The following is a 21,993-nucleotide window of genomic DNA, read 5'->3' on the forward strand; positions in this document are numbered from 1 at the left end:
TATACAAGAACAGATACCTAGAAGATATACGTCGTTTTATTAGATTTTCTATTAGATTTATAATAATACATATAATTTCATTAAATGCAGCAAATGAAACGTATACGGCGGAATCGTCGTACGTTCATTCGATGTAACAATATCAGAGATTTCAAACAGTAAAATTAACGTGTACATCAGTCAAGGTATCATCAGCGCACATGGACGCAATCCTGCATCAAGTGCGTTGCTTTGTTTCACTAATCAGCAATGCATTGCACGCAGGGTAGCGTTAGTGTGTTAGGAAGCAACAAAAGTTATCAATACGACTTGATCACAAAGGAAAAATTTTTCACTCTTACGTGTTAAAGTTTAAGTTGAAATATTTGTACTTAATTACATTTAGCTGCCTCTTATTATAAAGTTATATAAAATGCTGGAAACTGGCAGTACCGGTAAGTGTTGACGTTACACGTCTATTTATTTTAATAAAAAATTTTCAATACTAATATTATGAATAACAAGTCATTGCACGTTTTCTTATTTTCAAAATTTTCATACTTTACTGTACTGATTGTATCGCACACCATACAAACTGGACTACTATCATCTGCCTTTGGCCACTCTAGATATAAGATGTTCCATTTGTTGATCGATTCTGAACACCATGTAAAAGGACGCCAGTACACTGCTCAACGTAACTAACAGTCCCAAACCCTCGAATATTAATTTTGGCGCGAAGATTTTCCAAACCATTAAATGCCGACAGTGAATCGTTGCGGCAAGCATACTGCCGAACGTCTATAATGTATATGAAGTTATGCTAATTAAGTTAATAATTAAACATGAAGCATTGTTTCTGATTCAACTACTTTGAACCGGCAATAAATCTAATACATCAGAAATAATAAAAGATCACTTACTCTAATTCCATAAAGCAATATGTATTTCCCTGCAACCGAGAAAATTGCAGCATGAAATATAGAATCTTGCTCGAACAAAGTAACTCTCCTCTCTTCATGTCATCTTCAACAAACTTGACCTTAGCTAGTTTTGGAAATACAAGATAAAAAGTAAACGGTACAATCACTAGTAATGGTAATGTTGCACCCAGTATAATATGCGATCCGAAAGTATTTATTCCTGTAAATGATTAATACTTGCTAATAAAACAAACATTTTAAATGAATAAAAAAAAAAATTAGACATACCTATTAAGATCGCTGATAGTAAGTTTCCATAAAAATGTCCACCTGTCCCTATGAACGCAGCATCCCAATGAATAGTAGGAAAAGTTGACTGATGTCCAGTTCCATAAAAGAAATATTCTGCTATTAAGAACCAGCACAATAACGTAGGAGTGGGCACTTCTACCAGTTCAGCTGTTTTCAATACAATTATATTAAAAATATGAAACATTATTCAACTTATTTATTAATTACTGAAAATACTTACATATACTATTAGCATTCTTGTATCTTTCTATAGCAGACAAGCCCAAAACAGAGGTGCAAGATATGAACATTAAAAAAGTACTGAGTGATAGTATATCTCCTAATAGTAGAGAATACAATAGCATAAGAAATACGCTTAACGAGACAAATGTAGCACTGTAGGCAGTTCCCAAGCCATAAATAACTGGTGTTTCGTCTACGTCTATATTTTTCCGATAAATTGATTCCTTTATCTTCTCAAACAATCTTGGGACTATATTTTCATCCTGGTACACGTTGATTGATTCTTTTCGTTTTGGCAATAGAAATATACTCAGTGGACGATAGTACAGAATAAAGATTGCAAACAGGCAGAGCGCATACACGATATTAGGCAATGTGCTTATTTGCCAAGACAATGCAAATTTTATTTTGATAAATTTAGGAAGTCGTTGAAGAACCCAATAACAACCCATACAAACACCGATTACAACGGGACAGTACTGTCCTACCAGAACACTGGGAGAAAAACCAGAAAGATTTCCACAATTTTGTAACCATAGTCTTATTATTGTAATATACAATGCCAGTACGATTAAGGCAATGGCAAGTAAAATGCGTTCTAAATTATTCGATATTATAGAACCAATTTTGCCAATTACAAATACAGAACATACACGGGTTTGCTGTTCCTCTCGGCAACGCCAAAAATAGTAAGATAGCCGTATAGAGATGCATGCTATTAAACCAATAACAATTACAACTGTTTTTAAATTTGACTTTGTTTGCGATTTAAAAAATGGCTTTGTTTTCCTTTCTATACCTTCATTGGTATTTTCTTTTTTCAAATTGAATACAAGAAGCCAGAAAAGTGTAACAAGTAAAAAAGATAGTACATTATCTTCCTCGACGATGTAGCTGTTAGAAAAAAGGATGCATACCGTTAAAAGAAGTATTACTCTGCTAATATAAATCAATTTCTTGATCTTTCGGTAATCGTACCAACTCATTGAAATTACATCCCAATTTTTAGCAATTAAGAATACCAGTAATACTACAGACACTGCACCGGTAGCAGATAATAATGTGGTTTTCAATTCCTCTAATACATTAAATAAAAAGAGGAATATGATTCCTAGTGCGGTAATTAAATTTATCAATATAGAACATTGTAAAAATGATGACTGAAATATCTTAGACATACGGCTTTCCGGAATGCCTGTAATAAATAAGTAAAAGAAAAACAAAGCACAAAACATTAGAAGTAGGCCTTTTGACATTAAGCTGGAATCAACTGAATCCAAACTTCGGAACATGTATTCTTTAGTAGTTTGAAGTAGTTTCTGCTATTCATAACAAAGGATTCAAATTCCTCAACAGTATTTACATGCTTTATCTGTTCAAACAGACGATTGTACATATTTTCTAAACTTTGAAGCTGATCATTAGAAAACAGATAACTGTCCATAGAATAAACATCAATATACTTTTTTGTTTGTACAATATTTCTCCACGTTGAATGCAATGAATACCATAGATCATCTTCTGATCTTTTATTTTTTGCTGAACTTGGCAATGAATTAATTATGACAGATCCCAAGTTAGAGAAAGGTATGGGAGTTCCAAGAACTGATGCCAATGTAGGAACAAGATCAACTTGGTTAACAGTACTGTGTGCTGCTTTATATTGTACCAGAGGAATCATAGAATAAACAAACATAGCAGCTTCTATTTCATTAATGCTATCTCCACCATGGTCACCTGTCTCTGTCATTCCATGATCACCAACTACAAAAAGTACTGTATCTTCTTCTAAAGATTCAATGATCTCTTTTATAAGAGTATTTGTATCATTTAATTTTCTAGCCATCTCAGGATGATTAGTTCCATGTTTATGTCCGCAATGATCAACGCCAAGAACATGTGCTATAAGAAGAGACCAATCTTTCTTCTTCATTTCAAAGAATATACGATATCTAACATCTTTATCAACAGTGTCCAGATCCCAAACGTTAAAAGAAGGCGACGGAAACTGGCGTTTGAATTTACCAGGGAATAAATTAGTCCAAGTATCATCACCCATGAAAATAATACCCTTGGCAGTATTCTGGTCGACAATGTTATCTTCGTCGATACTTTCAGAAGCAAAATTAGATCCAATATCTATGAATGTAGGTAGAGATCCTGTGGTAAGACCCTTTAATCTTTGCATGGTTGTTGTCGGAGGGTCTGCTATGAATTTATATAAACGTGAATTCATTGGTTGATTTTCCAATAGTTCATGTATTATTGGCAATTTATTGCGATAGTACGATGAGGTAGAACTATTGTCATTGTACCAATATGCAAAATCATATTTTAAAGCATCAACAACTAGCAAAACAACGCGTGTTTTTCTCTCAACACAAATAGTCCCTGCAACTTGTGGATCTTGAAGAAGTTGTTCAATGTTGCAGTCAGAATCTGTACAATATTTGCATTCGGCACGTTCCGGTCTAGAAACACGATTCAGTAGGAAACCACTTGTAAAAACTAACAAACCGGCTGCCATCAAATACGATATCCATCCTTGAAATATTAGATAATTCCACAGTTTGCTCATTTTTCGTGATTATTTGTTATTTTCTCTTGTTATTTAAAAAGAACACAATGTTGCAGGAATTCCAAAATAATCTAACCCTATTTCTCGACGTAAATTTATTTTCTATCATTGTCACATAATTACATAAACGACGCAAGCATCCGTACAACAGATGCTTCTCAAAAATGTGATTAAAACTATAAGATGTTTAAATAATAATTTATATTTTTCATTTTCACAAAAATACAATATATAACCTTAAATTTACTGAACTCAACGACATGCACAGCTTTAATTTTATATGGCGCTAAATTTGAAACATGTATGTACAGTACCGGCCCCCTATATCTCAGTGGCGAAGACGGTACTGCTTTTATGGGTCGGTAATTTTATAAAAATGTTCCTCCGTTTTTTGTTAGATGGCGCTAATAGATCTGTGTTAAGGCGCGCAGTGATATAAAATTTAAAAAACAAAAGGAAAGGTTGCACGTTACAGCGTGAAAGAGAGCATTGTAAAAGAGATAATCTACATTTATAACAGATATATTAAATCCTTGGAATAATGTAATTTAAATAGAATGTTTGAGTTTTTTATTGATTTTTATTGCCGGGTTGTATTCTGCGCATGCGCAAGGGGTAAGTAGCGAGAGTGGGAGAGAGACAGAACGAAGGACGGCACGGTGTAACTAGACATAACGAGACAATCAGTCTTCTGCGAACGTTTGGGGTGGGTGGTTATTTCATTGAGACGGTGCCATCAAGTATCACGTCATTTAATTTGCTCGCAGATATTTTACATCTGCTGAGGGTTACTTTACAACATTTGACGTACTGTTCCAGTAGCAAGGTAGGCAATTATCAACTACTGTTCATACTTTATATACGTTTACAAATTAACTTGTCCGTATGAACGATCGACCATTGATATGATTTAATGACATTTTTTACGTGAAATATTAAAATTATCGTAACAAATTCACGTGTACGCATGTAAAGTTTCTTCTATCGATAGTAGAACAAATTGTCAAGAGAATCTGTTTTCTCCTTGTTTGATAGTGCTGGCTGTTTTTTCTCCTTGACATTTTTCCCTTGACTTCTTTTTTATATATAAACCTTGAAGTGTTTTTTGATAAAATTTCTTAGCATTCCAAACTGATTTAGTAATTGACATTAAACGAAATAGAGGTCTGGTTTGTAGGGGTGACTGATCAGATTAAATATTAGCCAACATTTATACAAAAATGTATTTATGGAATGGTCTATAAATTGTTGGTAGATTCATTCGAGGGCGTGCGCGTCGTTGTATTTCAAATCATACGTTCCGTTAACCTTTACAAGTGCGAAGTTGAAAACAAAACAATTGTACGCTCGGGTACACGTGTTTTCCACGAAAGGTTTCATGAGCACTGACACAAGAAGTGAGGTATGTATAATAAAAGGCAACAAACGTATTACATTACATTTTCAAGACCGAGTTTCGCTAGTTATATACAATTGTAGTATTAGATCTTCAATTTTAAATTTAGGTTAAGACACGATAGATTGTGACTTTTATTTATAGAATTATTTTATACTATTAGTGCAGTCGATCGCATCGATCGGTGTTAACTACATATCTAACGAACGTATTTTACATTGATCATGAACTAGTAACTAGTAATATTCACTGTTATCGCAAACCGTCACAGCTATTAATTTCTGCCCAAGTTCATTTCATATTAGGTTCAGTATTGATCTTGACCGCACCTAGAATTAGTCATCGTATCAATTACATGTATGCAAAGGTTTTTTCATAGGGAACAAAATGAGTGTTTTTTATGTTCGGAATCATGTTAGTATAATATTCCGTGCATTTTGAATTGGAAATGTGAAAATGAAAATTGGCGCGAAACATGCGCATTAAGTTGAATATCGCTTAACATGAAATTACTTATTTGTATTTTATTGAATGTTTATGGATTATAATATTTTGTAAAATTTCTTGCCCTGTTAAGAAAACGTGAACTGAATTGTTTATGTGTAAAACTGTAAAAGTTAACGAAAAAGGTTATAGAGAAATCATGGAAATTTCCCTGCGGCAAGATGCGCGAACGCGCATGCGCAGATTGCGTATACCAGAATTTCATGAATTTAAAATTTTGTTTCGTGAAATTTAAAGTAGCAAACAGTCACACTGTATATGTTTCAGAAACGTAAACGTTGATGAAGAGTAATTATTGACAATGCACTGAGTAATTATTTAAAATTGTTTACATTATTCAGGTCTTAATAATGTCAATGTTTAGTCTAGCAGCGTTAGAGGTTAGAACGAGGATTACTACTTGATTTCACATCGCGATCGTTTTAATGTAATTATGCGAAAATATGTTTCTCAGAAAAACGAACAATGAAAGGATACCGATTGACGAGATCAAAGTCTTCATAGGAAATTCGTTTCCGTTCTGGTCTATTAATCAACGGTAACAGGAGCAGAATCGTTTAAAATACGATTCTACTTTTGTTTCGTTTTATCGCGTGTATGTAGAATGTTAGGATTTTAGCCTCTGTTTCCATGAAAAAAAAATTGTAAATCGTATTGATAATTAATTTACTGTTCGATAAATATCATTTGTGACTCATTTAACTAGCCACTATTATGACTCATTTTAAACAGCAAGTATTAAATAAACGAGTGTACTAATACATTTGTTCTAAAAAAAAGAGAAAAAAGAGACTTTTCCTTCGATCTTACAATTAATCTAATTTTTTTTTTTTTTTTTTTTCGTTCAAAAGAAACGATAGTTTTTCTTGGTCTTGAATCTTTCAATTTGATTGATGACACTGTTAAGTCAAGAAGTTCACACAATGAGATCCATGACTACTCTTCGTAATGTATTCAAACTTTTTATTACCGGAGATGTACAGTCTTTTAATTATGCATCCGCAGTATGCAACTGGGAACATGTAATGATACGAGTAAAGTATCTTTGTTATTAAACATAATTAGTATGATTAATCGAACAGTGATTTAATTTAAATTGCGGTAGTGACCCACGCTTTCAACTTAAAAAAGAATAAAGTACAATCATTTATTTCTCATATTGAACATTCATGAAACAATGCAATATACGGAGGTCGGAAGCATATGAATTATATCTTCGTATTTGTTCAACTTTGCGCCTTGACGCCGATAAATTGCGTAACCATTTAATTTATTAAGTTAATATAAACACATAATATGAATTAATTGTTAATACAATACTCTGGTTAAATACTCTCGTTAAATACGAATGTTTGTAATGCGTTACGAGCAGAGGATAACGGAATGAAGAATCTCGTGACTGCAACACGTGAATTATTGTTGAACGTCGTTTCGGTTATCTGAACACTCGTGCCGCAAGTTTACCAAAAGATTTCACGAATATTCCTTTCACTCGTATTTAGAATTCCTTTTGTACAACGAACTCTTTGTTGAAACATTTTTTATTCTTTAAATGTACGTCATTTTAGAATTGCAAATTTCATGCTTTCAAGTTACCACTTTACGTCATTATTAATTTCTTTTTTTCATTTTCAAGTTCATTGTTAGGTATAAGATATACCTGCTAATTAGCACGCTATACATGAGTCGTCGCTACCGCGCTGTGTATATTATTATCTAATCATCCGTAATTAATTTGATTACGGTTTCCTTAGGTACTTAATTACGTTAGTTAAAGAGAAAACAGTGCATCAACATTGAATACCCCGAATACGAGCAATGCTCGTCGCGAAACTTTCTAAAAATACGCGGGATAGGATTTGCTTTCTTCCCCGGAAACAGAGTGAAAGCGATTCCCTTTTTTTTTATATATAAATGTTCATTCGCCTACAAAGTCTGTTAGAAAGGCATAAAATAGACAGGTATAACTATTTAATGACTAATATACCTTGACCATGGTTAACCACTTACAATTAGTATTTTCCATCTAATGAGACTGCTTGTATTTTTCTTACGAAACAACCTACGTTTGAATATTTCAAATAGTTTATAATAATTCTTGAATGAAAAAGAAAAAAGTTATTAATGATGACAAATACGTCTTAATAATTCTCGCTGACAATCGAATCATATGATAATTTAATTAGTTACTTGCTTGCAGCGATCCATTTTACATAATTTAGTGTTAACAGAAAAGTTATTATTGCATTTTTAATCAAGCACTAGTCGCGACTGAGGCAATTAATTACGAATATATTAACTATGAAATTATGAAACAATGTGTTCGTATACTTATATCGGCTACTCTGGATTACTTGTGGAATCAGGCTTCCCAATAAATTTAATAGTAATTCAAATTTTCTCGCATAAACTAGGGCATTCTATTGACTAATCTATTCAACGAAGCGAATCCCTGCAATTGTTTTCGAAAAAGTAGAGGTGAAAACAGGTGAAACGGGCGCGCTTTTCGATACGGCCGAGGGAAGAAGATGGAAAGTGCCTCATCCGTGGAGCAATTCTTGCGCAAAATAACATACTACATATCATGATTTTGCAAGCACCGTTGAGAAATCACGAACATCGTCATAAATGATATCCTCGAAAAAATAGATACATACATCGATCCTTTCCCAACAATTATTGTTCCGCGTATTAAACGTCTCTTATCGTCGACGTACGAAGATCAGAACTATTGACGAACGAATAGATAAGCCACAAGGAGAAACTTTGAAAATAATTTGTCTGAAGAGAACGTTCGAGATTAGGTGAACGGTAAAAAAATTGCAGATAAACGAGGGGTCAGGGTGATTGTATACCGAATGAATCAGATCACTTGCAGTTCAAGATCATTGCATTTCCATCATTATTTCTCAATCGATCAAACGAAGAATCTTGACTCAATTTCACTATCAATCGCGCGTGATCTTTCGATAACATTTAATACTTCGATCAGCTATCTCTCGCATTACTAATCCTTCGCATTACTATTCTCTTAAGTGTTTCATTATACAACGCATTGAACTGCTTAGTAATTTTCAACTCGACTCGATCGAGGTTCAAAGTTATTCATCGGAGGAAAAAAAAAAAAGAAAAAATCAATTATTCCGAAATATTTAATCGCGAGGAGACGATGACGTTTGTATGATTTCTTTTTTTATTCCTCCGGTTTATCTCATTGAATACAATATCCTCCTTGTACGCATTGTTTATTAATAAGAATCGGTACTTTAACCTTACGAAGCGACAGATGCAACCTTATAATTATCGAAAGTAATCGAACGATTGATGTCCGCGAATAATAATATTCCTTCTTTGTTAAGTTAACGAACCGTGATAGAGTTTCGCGTAGCGAATAATTTCCATTGAATTTCGTACGCTTGCCTCATCGACATTATTGCCAAAACAACATTGGCGAAAGTTCGCTGTTTAATCCTTCTCTTACTTTCCATACATTATTCCAATCGTGGTGAATTTTAATCAACCATTCAAATGTTTGATATCGCAAAAAAATTATAGGAATACAGGAAATCAGCTATTCAAATGACTGACTACATATTGAAACAGCGAACGTGTTAATTATTATCGTTGACAGTAATTACAGAGCGACGACAAGATTGATCCGGCGCGGCGTTTGCAATGAATCATTGAAATTATCTCTCTGTATCATTTGCGTTTGATATAACAACAAATAACAAATAACTCGTCGATTTTACACGTCAAAGACCTTTGCTCGTTTTACGAGGCGCATTGAAGTAAAGCGCTGTTCATTCCTGATCGCTCGATGATACTTTTTTCGATGACGATGCTGGTCTTTCCGTAAAACGTTTACGTAGTACTTACATCGACACTTGGATAAAGATAATATCATCGGTTATTTGCATATTCAACGAGATTTCATTCGAAACGTTTTGTACTTGATTTTTTGTAATCGTTCTTGTGAAAATTGAATGTTCAATTCGAATGTGTATTAAGGGGGAAATTCATACGTAAGTTATATATTTTCAATTGCAATTTAAATGTTATAAATTAACTAATATCCAATTATGATATTTTTTTATGAAAGGGAGAGAAGGTGAAAATTAACGATGGTGTTTTTCAAATTTCACTGGTAAAATGTGATTTAAAAAAAAAATGATAAACACATGAATTTGAAATTCAAAGTATAATTTAATAAAGTATTCTTAATGGGAAAATTAAATTTATAATGGGAATTAGCATCATGACCCTTAGAGTGTCAAGGAATTAATTATTGCTTCGATTAACCGAGGGATACCGGTTCATAATTTATAAAAGTCGTTTCCGAGTTGGGATTTGTCTAATGAAAGTATCATTTATGTTGTAATAGTTAGCGAAACCGGTTGAAATGTCTGACGAAAGATGCAAGGTATAAATGATGTCCTTGAAACAGGAACCAGAAATTTCATTCTCAAATTGTATCGATTGGTCTGGCACGAGTTTTTTGCATAACTAATAAATAAAATAATTCCTCGTAAACTTAAGCTCTTCATCTGAATATATGTATATTCTAAATTGTATTTTATTAAATTATTCCAGTAAATCAATGATCGGTTTACGCATTGATTTTCAGTGAATTTGATATACCACAAGTGCTATTTTGCGACACTTTTCTGTCATGAAATCTTGTCAGACTTTCAGTGTTTCGAAATCGGTCATTTGATATTCAGCAACCTAATACACGCGTTCAATTTATTCAGTTTTTATTTTATTTTTTATGTTTCAGAGGAACTCGCAGTGCAATTATGCGAGAATTATAAATCGTCTGGAGATTGGAATCGTGGATAAATCAAGCGAGGGGATAGCAGAAGAATCCTAGCTAGTGGTAGAGATGCGACTAAGAACGTGAATTGCTAGCAAAGCCAAAGTACCGTTTTCACGCGAAGAAACGTTAAAGGAGAAACTCGTAGTCATTATTCGTTTGAAAGATGACCACTTCTCCTCATTGTTCCCCGTCCAGGTCGTCGCTCAGCTGTTGTCAAATCGATCACAGCAGTCACGACGATGTTCACGGTGTGACAATAGCCGCTAAAGATGATTATTTCTTTCAAGAGAAGCATTCCTTTCCAAAGAGACCCGAGGTGGATCTTGCCTTCTTCGATGTACGGTACACGATCAGAGAATGGAGCCTTCGAAACATCAGACCGAGTAAGTTTATTTTCAAAATTGTCATTAATACATACTTCGAATGGATGCTCAAATCGCGCGCCATATTGCGCGCCATATTGTGCGCATGCGCATAAAGCGAGTAAATGCGTAGAAGACGCGATCGGGGGTGCGTTCAAATTACTTTCGTAAAAGTGACAGATAATAGAATATAATCTCAGATAGTGCGTTGTTTATATATTATACTATTTCTCGTATAAAGTGTCGTGAGTTTTTCACGAAAGAGTGCTAAGGTAGGAGGGAAAGTAGGTCCAACAACGGTGTTAGAAATCTCCGTGACGATGCTGCGCGGAAAGCGGAATCCGACCCCCCCTCACCGGAACTCGAGCAAGTTAACAGTACTAGTGTTAACGAACTGTACGTATTTCGTTACATTTTCTTTATTTCATCCCGAGAAGAGTCTCGTAATCACGATTTAAGACGTGGACAGAACGAGCATAGATCTGTTATCATTGTTTCAGGGTGAAACATCGCTTTTTTTAACCGCGGTCCTTGCATTCATTACCAAATAATCATTTCTCTGCAAAGTTCCTATGATAAGCATTCTATTTCTGACAGAGAATAAATTGATTTTTTTTTTTCAAATTTTAATAATCTTTCGTACTGTTTATAGTACAGAATAACTGAACTCTTTTGAAATTGATCAAGCAACGATAAGGAAACTAGTAACTTTTATAGGTTAGGTTCGAAAGCGATCAACTATACGGTAAAATTTAGGATACGTAAACAAATTTAAGATGAAATAAGCAGTTTTTTTTCCAATGACCGTGTCATTTTCTTAAAGGTCACGGTCGCTTAGTCATAGGTCAGTGCTCTATAAAAGTGTAGGGGTCAAGAGTATACGAAATGCGCGCGCATGTCCTACAGTTTTTTTTACTATATTAAATGTCTGTCGATGACGTCGAGAGAAAGCGATGGAAGTGGTCCAGCAAGTAGCAAAGAAAGTTTTAAAACGGAGAAAGTGGTTGTTCGTTTTGAAAAGAGCTCTCTTCCATTAGATGCTGGCAGAAAGGATCGTTCCTGCACGTGTGTCGAGAAATGAGTCGCTTGGGAAGGTCGGCTCACGTGAAAGGAGATACACACGGTTCATTCTGCCATTTATGTATACATAAGCTCTTCCACTTTGCCATGTAAATTACGTCGTGGTTAAGGAAAAATAGCGTTACAACTAGGGAGGAAAAAAACAAAGACGATGATTTATGATTCCATTTAAACTTCTGCATTCGAAATCAACTGTGCGCATTGAAGCCTTGTACAATATACAATTTTCTGTTGCCACGTGTTGTTGCTTCTTTGAATTGATAAATATAATTGAGATACGCACAAAACTTCATAACAAATTTATGCAATACACGAAAGTTGTATATTGAAAAATAACCGATAAAGTATTTATTAAATAATAATTATTAATAATGAATGAATAAAATTGTATTCAAAGGGAAACTGAAAGGAAGAAAAACAGCCCCTGAAATCGTCTAAGATATTCAAGTATAAAATAGTACATATTGACTCGTATAAGTCAAAGGTTATGCGTATTGACACTAGTGCGTCTAGAATGTTTCCAATCATCGAATAATCTCGCGTTTTAGTATAAATCTTTCGAGTAATTCGTATATACATATGCGAGTACTTTACTCCTTTTGAACATTCGAGTTCTGGCTATCTGGCTGTTCTTTTTTCTCTTCGTCTTGTATTATACAAACAACAAGTTCGTTTATTAACCATCGTATCGCGACCTTTCGACTGGCGTTAAAAATCCCAGATAATCGAATCGAAACTCGTTCGGATTAGTTACGTTCAGATTTCAAGGAAGATCCGAACCGACGATGTACTTGAATTTATATATATAAAAAAAAAAATAGTTATATCTGAAACATAATTGTTCCCATTATTTTGTAGTATCGCGTTTATTGTGTTTTTTTCTTCGCGTCGATTACAGGGTAATACTTCGTTTAATTGATTGCAGATTTATTAATTTAATCTCGACGTGAAGTTTATAAACTTCTTGCGGTCTTTTTTAACGATTTTTTTTCCCCGTAAACTTGTACTTTTCCAGAAATCATTATTCCGTCAGAGGAATCGTTAAACATAATGTTTAACGCGTTCGTTACCGGATCCAAGAAGCGGGTGCCGCAACCTTCGAAGGCCAGCGACTGAGCACGCGGTACCGCGTGGTCGGACGTTTCCCGTCGACCGTGGTGCACGTGATACCGAGCACAAATCAATCGGTTGTTCCGTTTTCTTTTTCTTTCTTTACCTATTAAAGAACGTCGCGATTATCGTGTTTTCTTGCACGTAAGACAGTTCGACGATAAACGTACGTGAAGTTCAGTGGGTCGCATCCGTTCTCGAGGAAATTCTTGTATTATTCATGGGCCAGCTAAGGAAAAGATACGTCATTGGCGACCACTGGCTCCGTATGGAAGAAACGATAAAAATCATGAGTGTTCGATTAGGCCGGCGTTAGATACGATTTCTAAACATCCAAGAATTTTTTAGATTCCACCAGACGGTTCATTTCCATAGTGGTCGTCGATGATTGATATCAGAAAATACCGCGAAAACAAGAAAATTTTGAATAATTTAAAATAAGGAATTGACATTTTTTTTATCCTCTCAGTCTGTAAATAATGTTATTAATTTAATAATAATTGCGACGACGCGAGTTTAATAATAATTACAATCATAGAGTATAGCGTTTTAGGTTAACCGACTTCCGGTCGAAAATCGTAACTCGTTTCTGTAATATTTCTGAAAAATATCAAGCCGTTCTTTTGAAATTACGTAAAATTGTCTGATTAGCGAGCATAAATTTCTGAATCCTGTTCTCGCCACTGTACACGTACGCTCGCATTTGGAATAATTTTATTCCGTTTCCGTTTGGAGGTCGATAAAAACGTGACGACATGACGTTCGTGCGTGACAACAGCACACGCATATTTTATGACGAATACTCCACGTACGTAGGTACGAGTCTCTCGGTACGCGTTGCATCGGCTAGATCAGGGGTTGGCAAACCTTTTTTCTTTTACAGAGACATAAATTAAATATTTTTAGACTATCAATGTACAGGAGGTGAAATTACGATGCCACTTTGGTTCGATAAAAGTGCAGAATTGCGGTGAAGAACAATCAAATTTCGCGAACGTTATCGATTCTTTGTATAACGGCGAATTTTTTATTGAAATTTCTCTGAAATTCTAGCACTTATAAAATGAAACCTTTCTGAAAGGAAGACAAAAAATAACCATTCTTGTGTAACTCGATGCAACTGCAACTGTGCGTATTCGTTACCGGAAACGGAGCTCTGCTTTCTCACAATTTATATTACGCTGATGTTTGCCACCTTTACGGTATCTATAATATCTAAACAGAAAATTTTATTTTATTAATCTTGTCAATTTACACGACTGTGTCGTAATATAAAAGCGTCTTTAAATTTTCGAATCGTGCGTAAGAATTCGCATTCGGCGCAATCCGGCTCAACCCGACGTAAGGCGACGTGACCCGAAGTGACCCGAAGTGACCCGACACCTTCCGACACGACCCGATCAACAGCGTGCGATGCGACGCGATACGATGCAGTACGATTAATTTTCAGCTCGTAATTAATTGCATAAATTGCGAACAGATATTACATGAAACATAATGTTTAAGAAAGAAAGAAGTACTTGTCACAGTCGCAATCAAAATATGAAACGTACCTTTAACATTTATTATAATTTTGCCGAGCGTTTTTCAATGGTAATCGATGATTAATACGCGTCAGTTATACTAATGACCAGCATTATCGTGGAACACGTGGTTTTTTTTTTAAATGTCAAGCGCTCTTATCTTTGATTAATCACATGGCAAATGTTACGTATTTTCTTACGATCCCGAATAGATTACTAACTGTACCATTGAAATTATTTTAATCAATTTTCAATTAACATCGTGCAAACTTAAATGAGTAGTTTTTTATTTCTTATTATTTCTGGAAATAATATCCATTTTTTTCGTGGAATATAAATTACGTAGATAATAGTAAAAGAAAAGTATAATTTTTCTAACGGTTGCATAACTTTTTCTATCATCAAATTGCCTTTTTAGAATACATCAATTAACCGATCATTGAAACTTCGTGTTCACCGTAGAAATTACAGGACTTTGACGCTCCTAGTTTGCTTTCAGAACGGCAAAGTGCATTGAAATCCCCAGTTTTAGTTCGTTAAGGTCGCTTTAGTTTCACTTGCTTGAAATCGTTCCACTTGTTCAATCTTGATGCCAGATCATTGAAGTTAATTCTCTCTTGTTTGTTCAGCAGTATTTCAATTCTGACTCGTTCCAAATTTAACCAGGTTCCTCTGACAAACTACAATCTACTGCAATTTGAGACAGTAACAATTTAAATTAGATTTTTATTTTTTTTTTAATGGATATTCAAAATTTGCAGAGACAAATATTTGAAAATTGATTTTTTCTTTTCTTCTGTTACAGAATACAAAGAAATTTTACACGGTGTGAGCGGAGAGTTCAAAGCCGGCGAACTGGTCGCTATAATGGGCCCTTCCGGGGCCGGAAAATCAACTTTGCTGAATGTTTTGGCCGGTTACACGTGGGTATATTCTACCGTTCAATTATCTGTAAACGTGACTTGTTATTTCCAGTTACTGCCCTCCATGCCCGAACGTGAATGTTGATCTACGTCTACATGGTATTTTTTATTCCATCATCAAACCAGTTGCCCTAGGAATTATTATTAAAAATTCACTTAAGCGTCAAACTTTAATTTGATATATCATAAGCACTATTTTGCGATACTTTCTGTGTCATCAATTTTAATTAAAGTTTATAAAGTTCCAAAAAATTGGTCACTTATGCAACAATTTAATACTGTTGTTATTTTTCATTTTTTGTTAAAAGAAATTACCTAGAAATTAAGTTTACGTAATTCCGTAAGCCCCAGCAGGATTTTATTTTGTTTCAGATTGAAATTTCAATGAGAATCACGTACACTGTTCTTGGCTACTCGTTTCCGTGTAAATCGAGCCACCGTTCTTTTTATGTTTCTTGAACGTTCTTCGAAAAAATTATCTGTAATTACTCAGAAAAAATAGACGTGGAGCACGTATTTCTTGATGACACATCGATTGCTACTGTCATCGAATATATTTGAATAATGAAAAACTTTTTCTTGTAAAATGCTTGTATCACATTTTTCGAAGAATATTCAATCAATTAGAATATTTCTACTACCTCTTTAACATTCTTTAATTCATTTAAAATGATTCGGAGAAGAGTTGAAAACCGACGACGCACCGTATGCGTCCTATACTCTGATACAGGGGACGACGCACCATATGCGTCCTACAGTATATAATGCAAGACGCACCAGGTGTGTTTTATAAAGAAATCATTATGAAGTAAATGTTATATTTTTTTAATAAGAAGAAACTATTCTTGAATAATTGAAGACTTGTTTATGCACCATTTACTGCGTTGATTATGGACTGTAGTTACGATTGAATCAGATATTCAGTGCTCTTTAAATAGGCTTGGAGCTCAATTTATTACAGTACACATAGATAGAACTACGTTCTAAGAATTGTCCAAAGATTACTTATGTAATTTATTAGTTTCTGAGTAAAATGTGAATGTTAAAAATATGGAAATTGGATAATGTTTCAGAGTGAAGGGTGTGCAAGGGGAGATTCTAGTGAATGGTAAAGTTCGAGGACCATACAGTGAAAGGTGGAAAAGAACGTCGTGTTACATACAACAAGACGCGTTAATGAGAACTAGGCTCACCGTGGGAGAAGCCATGACATTAGCAGCACATTTGAAACTGGGATACACGATCAGTTCAGCTTATAAACATACACAAGTTCGTAGCAATTAGAAGCATCCGATCCTTTCCCATCATTATTAGAACAAATGCACCAATAATTTAACACGTTTCTATAACGCATTAACATTAGATTGCCGGACAAATAGATCCATCAAAATAGGAATAGCACATATGGATTTTTGGAACTGAGAAGTGGGAGGGGAAGAAATTAGTATTTGTAATTATTAAAAACCAACATATGTTTTAAAAGAAATTATTTAAGTTTTTCGATAAAATCGTAAATGGCAATCTAATGTTATGTCAAATCTAATGATTTGTTTCTATTTTCTATTTCTGATCGACTTACGAAGTTGTTTTCTGTTATTAGGTGTTGGAACTGTTAGAAATTCTCGGCTTGAGCCACTGCTACGACACGCTATGCGGAAAGCTATCCGGAGGGCAGAAGAAGCGGCTAGACATTGCTTTGGAACTTTTAAGTAATCCTTCAGTATTATTCCTGGACGAGCCAACAACCGGTAATTACGAAACTCCTCCAGCGTTCAGCTCAAAATGCTTGATAAATTCAAATAAATTTCGTGTGTTGCGTCACGGTGTGCAGAATATGGTCAGGATGAAAGAAGGACATTGTATGGATATAGTAGGATTCATTTCTAAACCGTCTCTCTTGATCAAAAATATTTCACATTATGTATTTTTTTTGTTTTTCAACATTCTACTGGTTTCTTGCCTGTTACCTTGCAGATGATTGTATACTGCGTTATGCTAATTGGTTTAATTAGATTGTGGGAGAGCTGTGATTGTACCAAGGTTAAAAAGAACTCCGATAGGGAAGAAATAACGGAAGTTATCATATCCAGTTACAAAGATACCATTGATCGACGCGGAAGAACCTAATTATAATTATCGTAACACGCATACATCCTTTATAAAAAGATAGAAATGAAAATAATTAGAGGCATAGAAAACAGTAGGTAACGAGAATTCAATGAAACATCAAGGAAGTTGTACTAAATTTTAAACGAAATTCTTCTTTCGTTCTTCATTACGTAATTAAACATAATTGCATAAAAATTTCACTGTGGACGAAATGTGAACAAACATGCAAATTATGTTTAAAAGGAACTCTTAAAAATATTTTAAAAATAGCTCCTCCAAATGGGAATGCCTGTTTAAATTAAAATAGTCAATTAACGTGGCATGAATGAAACTCTTGGAAGTTAAATAAAAGGATACGTCGAAACTTGCCTCGTGCAAAACGATACAAGGCCTTCGAAGATGTTTCGTAATGTCTTGTCATGGTTCACGATGCACGCTCCCCATTATTCTATTCAAATTTCGTGAACGATTACGTGTCGACTTTGTGTATGTCGTTTTGTTATTTATTTCATTTCTATACACGTTATCACACGTTTGAATATTCAAAGATATAATTTAAGGTCACTAAATTAATTTTCCTTATTAATTGTTTTCTTATTTTTACTACATATTAGATCGTATTATTTCTTATCCTACCTATTTATCAGATTTGAAGTAATAGATATAAATTATGTAAAAATATAAATAAAATGATACGCCCCCTTCATCAATAACTAAAGTTTTGATCAAGCTTATATATTCTTATCTAACAGTGACTAACTCGTGTTTAACTGCATCATCATGATCCACGTAATTACTATGTATATTTTTCTGGCATCATCTAATGACAAGAGTAATTCCATGTACGCTGAAAAGCTTTAACGTTCAACAATTATTTACATATAATTATCTTCTGTCGAGGAAATTGAAGAATCTCTCAATAATTTAAACACTCCTTTCTGTTTTTTAGGTCTGGATTCGTCATCGTGTAGCCAGTGTATCGCACTTTTGAAGCGTCTTGCTAAAATAGAAAGGCGTACAGTAATATGCACGATACATCAACCGAGTGCGTTGCTCTTGGAGATGTTTGATGCCATTTACACGGTCGCTGCTGGATATTGTATATACAGGGGTCCAGTTAAATCACTGTTGCCTCACATGTCTTCGGTCGGTGTTGATTGTCCTCCATACCACAACCCTGCTGATTTTCGTACGTATCCATCCGTGGAACAGTTCATTGGAGATTAATCAAAATGAGAATAAAAACTAAGATGAATTTACGATACAGTTTTAGAGGTGGCGATTGGAGATTATGGTATTAGCGTTGAGAAATTGGCAGCTGCAGTGGAAACAATATCCAAAGATGAAAAATCAATCACATACACGATGAAATCGCAATTAGATGGTAATTAAAACGTTTTCTCACGAGTCTTTACATTTCTGTCTCTTATATTGTTAACGTTATTTTGTTAATTAAACAGAAAGCACAAAGGAACCACCTCCACCAGCAGGATTCCTTGCACAATGTTACCTTCTCTACAAAAGGCAGTTACTTTGTTTGAAGAGAGATTACACATTGCTGGTGGTACGTTTACTCTGTCACCTGCTGATCGGTGTAATCTTCGGCTACCTGTACATGGGAAGTGGTTACAGGGCAAACGGTGTCCTCGCTAATTACGTCTATCTTTATGGCTCGTTGCTGCTGATCGTCTACACAGGCAAAATGGCTGTCACACTTGCCTGTATGTATTAATTACAAAAGGAAATTGATGTACAGTGGCCCTTCTTTCATTCTGCTACTATCGCTTCTCATTGCCATCAGTTTTTAAATCTAGGTCAAGGAGTCGCGACGCGTACATCTGCTGAACTGCAACGCACAGAGAGTTTACAGTAATCTCTTGCAGGCGTTCTTTTCCTCCCATTAAATCTTTGTGAATTATTAACATACCTCAATCTAAGGTTCATCAGAGTCAATATATGTATTCATATATTAGTCAAACACAGAACCCCGAATGAGATAGAGTGAACAAGTTAAACACAGTTGTTAAGTAATTATTTGCATTGCTTTTTCAGTTCCACAAGAGATGCGGATCCTCTCAAGGGAACACTTTAACCGTTGGTATCGGTTAGCACCATACTATTTCAGTATGCTATTGGTGGAAATACCATTCCAAGCGTCTTGTGCGGCGACCTATTTAGCCGTCAGTTACTGGTTAACAGGGCAACCCATTGAAACTCCTCGTATAATATCCTTCATGGTTGTTAGCATAGCTGCTAGTTTGACGGCTCAGGCTTGGGGTTTCTTTATCGGTGCGACTACACCAGTTAAGGTATATACAATATTTTCTCAGGTATTTTAACCTTTTCGCTACGGCGAACTTGCGAATGCGCTGTCCTGGTACGGGGCACTTAAAAAATAAAAATAAAATAATAATCTTGTAATATAAAATAAAATAGAAATTAAATAGAAGAAATCAGCAACTATAGAAATAACAATGTAATAATATTCTGCTCTACCAAACCGTCTAGTGGGACGGGTGACTAAAGTCGCCGTTAGTAGCGAAAGGGTTAATACACAATTGTACAAATGTAACGCATACATTTATTTCTGTTTACAGATTGCTGTATTCGCTGGGCCTATAATAGCAGTACTATTTTCCGTGTTCGGATTTTGTATTCGTTATATAGATACTCCTCAAATGTTTAGATGGATGTTCCATATATCGTACTTCCGGGCCAGTTTTCACAGTCTTTTGCATACTGTTTACGGTTTCGGTAGGATGGACTTGAAATGCGACGATTTCTATTGTCACTATAAGAAACCTACGCAGTTTCTTAAAGAAATGGACATTGCCGACACAAGCGTTGTTAATAATCTCATTCTAATCCTTGGTATCGGTGTGCTGATGCATTTACTGACTGCCAGTGCTCTCTGGTGCAAGCTTAATAGAAGATAAAAAAAAGGAATTATTTATTTTCGATCTCGACTATCCAGTATTGATGTTGGTCGTTCCATTGGTTGATTTATTTATCGTTAAAATTGACGCTAAAAGAACTAATTTAAAAAAATGGTTCGATTGGAACACCTCGTATCAGATTCTTAGTTACATTAGAAGCGAATATTAAAGATCTGTTACAGACGAATTTAGTTTCCGCTGTACTTACTTGAATGGAAATTGAGATTTAGGAAGAAATTCAAGATTAAAGTGGTAAAAAAGCTGGTTCTGATCTGTTCGTGGCAATATACAAACTTAATCGTACTATTAGCATGTAAAAGCCTTCAAGTCCTAGATTTATTGTTATATTATCAGTCGTTACAGAAATATTAAGTTATTGCATATATATTTTCATTTGTTGAAAGCTTTAAAATATTTTGAAATTCGAATGTTACAATTACATGCACATGGGGTAATTGAAAGGCAAACATATTTTCATATAGTACAATGGTATCGTGCATCGATACTAATTATTAAGTTAATTAAACGTAAGGAGCAGTAGGTGTTAATTCTACTTATTGTATCATCACAGTGATATGAATTTGGAAAAGAGGTTTAGAAGGATTTTTTGTTCCTAACTGCTTGACACCATCGAACAGTTTCTTATGCATTACACAGAATATTGTATTGATTACAATACTGATGTTGGGGCATTGTATACTATTTTTATTCAACGTTATTACAATGTTCATTCGTGAACATTTTCTTCATCAAAATGAATAATTTCGTTTGTAACAGACTATGTAGCAAGATTGTTTAAAAAACAAATTTAATTATTTTCTGTGATATATACGTTAGGCATTTTCATGGCACTACATAGCAATGTTTACATATAACTATATGTCAAAGAAAATAGAAGAAAAAAATCAGTATCATAAAATATTGATTAAAATGAATGTCTACTGCATGGATATAAACTTTTTTTACTACCTACAAAAATTTTTGTAGGTAAAGCTTTAAACAAATGCAAAAAAAATAAAAAAAAAAAGAACATTTTAAATTATCAACTAAGCAACAATACACTATAGATTTGTTGTCAAATCTTATTACACTGAATGATATTTTTTTATATATAATTATATGACATAAAATTTAGTATTACAAAACATGTAAAAGATTTTCAATTAACATGAAAATCTCTAAATAAACACTCGTATACAATTTTATATCACCGTTTG

General features: G+C 34.3%; 2 protein-coding genes and 1 long non-coding RNA gene across 5 annotated transcripts; 2 read left to right on the forward strand and 1 right to left on the reverse strand.

Annotated features, from left to right (window-relative positions):
* Nucleotides 1–18: 18 nt before the first annotated feature.
* Nucleotides 19–4,293, reverse strand: LOC114871169 (GPI ethanolamine phosphate transferase 3). The gene is given in 6 exon segments (XM_029176749.2): nucleotides 19–780; nucleotides 903–982; nucleotides 985–1,122; nucleotides 1,191–1,361; nucleotides 1,435–2,706; nucleotides 2,709–4,293. Coding segments are annotated over 6 exon segments (3,162 nt in total). The 5' UTR covers nucleotides 4,015–4,293; the 3' UTR covers nucleotides 19–585.
* A 387-nt stretch (nucleotides 4,294–4,680) lies between these two features.
* Nucleotides 4,681–21,981, forward strand: LOC114871127 (ATP-binding cassette sub-family G member 1). 3 transcript variants are annotated; one of them, XM_029176632.2, is made up of 11 exons: nucleotides 4,681–4,840; nucleotides 5,270–5,416; nucleotides 10,695–11,116; nucleotides 15,614–15,731; nucleotides 16,805–17,000; nucleotides 17,332–17,479; nucleotides 18,790–19,029; nucleotides 19,108–19,224; nucleotides 19,301–19,561; nucleotides 19,893–20,149; nucleotides 20,438–21,981. In XM_029176632.2, the coding sequence occupies exons 3-11, from the start codon at nucleotides 10,897–10,899 to the stop codon at nucleotides 20,774–20,776; spliced, it is 1,896 nt and encodes a 631-aa protein (XP_029032465.1). In that variant the 5' UTR covers nucleotides 4,681–4,840; nucleotides 5,270–5,416; nucleotides 10,695–10,896; the 3' UTR covers nucleotides 20,777–21,981. The 3 variants fall into 3 exon arrangements, with proteins under 3 accessions (XP_029032465.1, XP_029032464.1, XP_029032466.1); XM_029176631.2 differs by lacking the exon at nucleotides 5,270–5,416; XM_029176633.2 differs by lacking the exons at nucleotides 4,681–4,840; nucleotides 5,270–5,416 and adding an exon at nucleotides 9,840–9,939.
* Nucleotides 15,739–16,380, forward strand: LOC114871128. The gene is made up of 2 exons (XR_003788523.2): nucleotides 15,739–15,830; nucleotides 16,104–16,380. It is a non-coding gene; the product is annotated as an uncharacterized LOC114871128 (long non-coding RNA).
* Nucleotides 21,982–21,993: the final 12 nt, after the last annotated feature.

Source organism: Osmia bicornis, chromosome 5 (genome assembly GCF_907164935.1).
Source record: "Osmia bicornis bicornis chromosome 5, iOsmBic2.1, whole genome shotgun sequence".
NCBI classification, from domain to species: Eukaryota; Metazoa; Arthropoda; class Insecta; order Hymenoptera; family Megachilidae; genus Osmia; species Osmia bicornis.

What these genes read in the sequence shown, in the direction of transcription:
- LOC114871127 (XM_029176632.2), top strand. Translation starts at nt 10,897, where the DNA reads ATGACCACTTCTCCTCATTGTTCCCCGTCCAGGTCGTCGCTCAGCTGT. An exon ending in CCTGGACGAGCCAACAACCG is followed by an intron (nt 17,480 to 18,789) that starts GTAATTACGAAA and finishes TCTGTTTTTTAG; the next exon opens with GTCTGGATTCGTCATCGTGT. An exon ending in AATGGCTGTCACACTTGCCT is followed by an intron (nt 19,562 to 19,892) that starts GTATGTATTAAT and finishes TTGCTTTTTCAG; the next exon opens with TTCCACAAGAGATGCGGATC.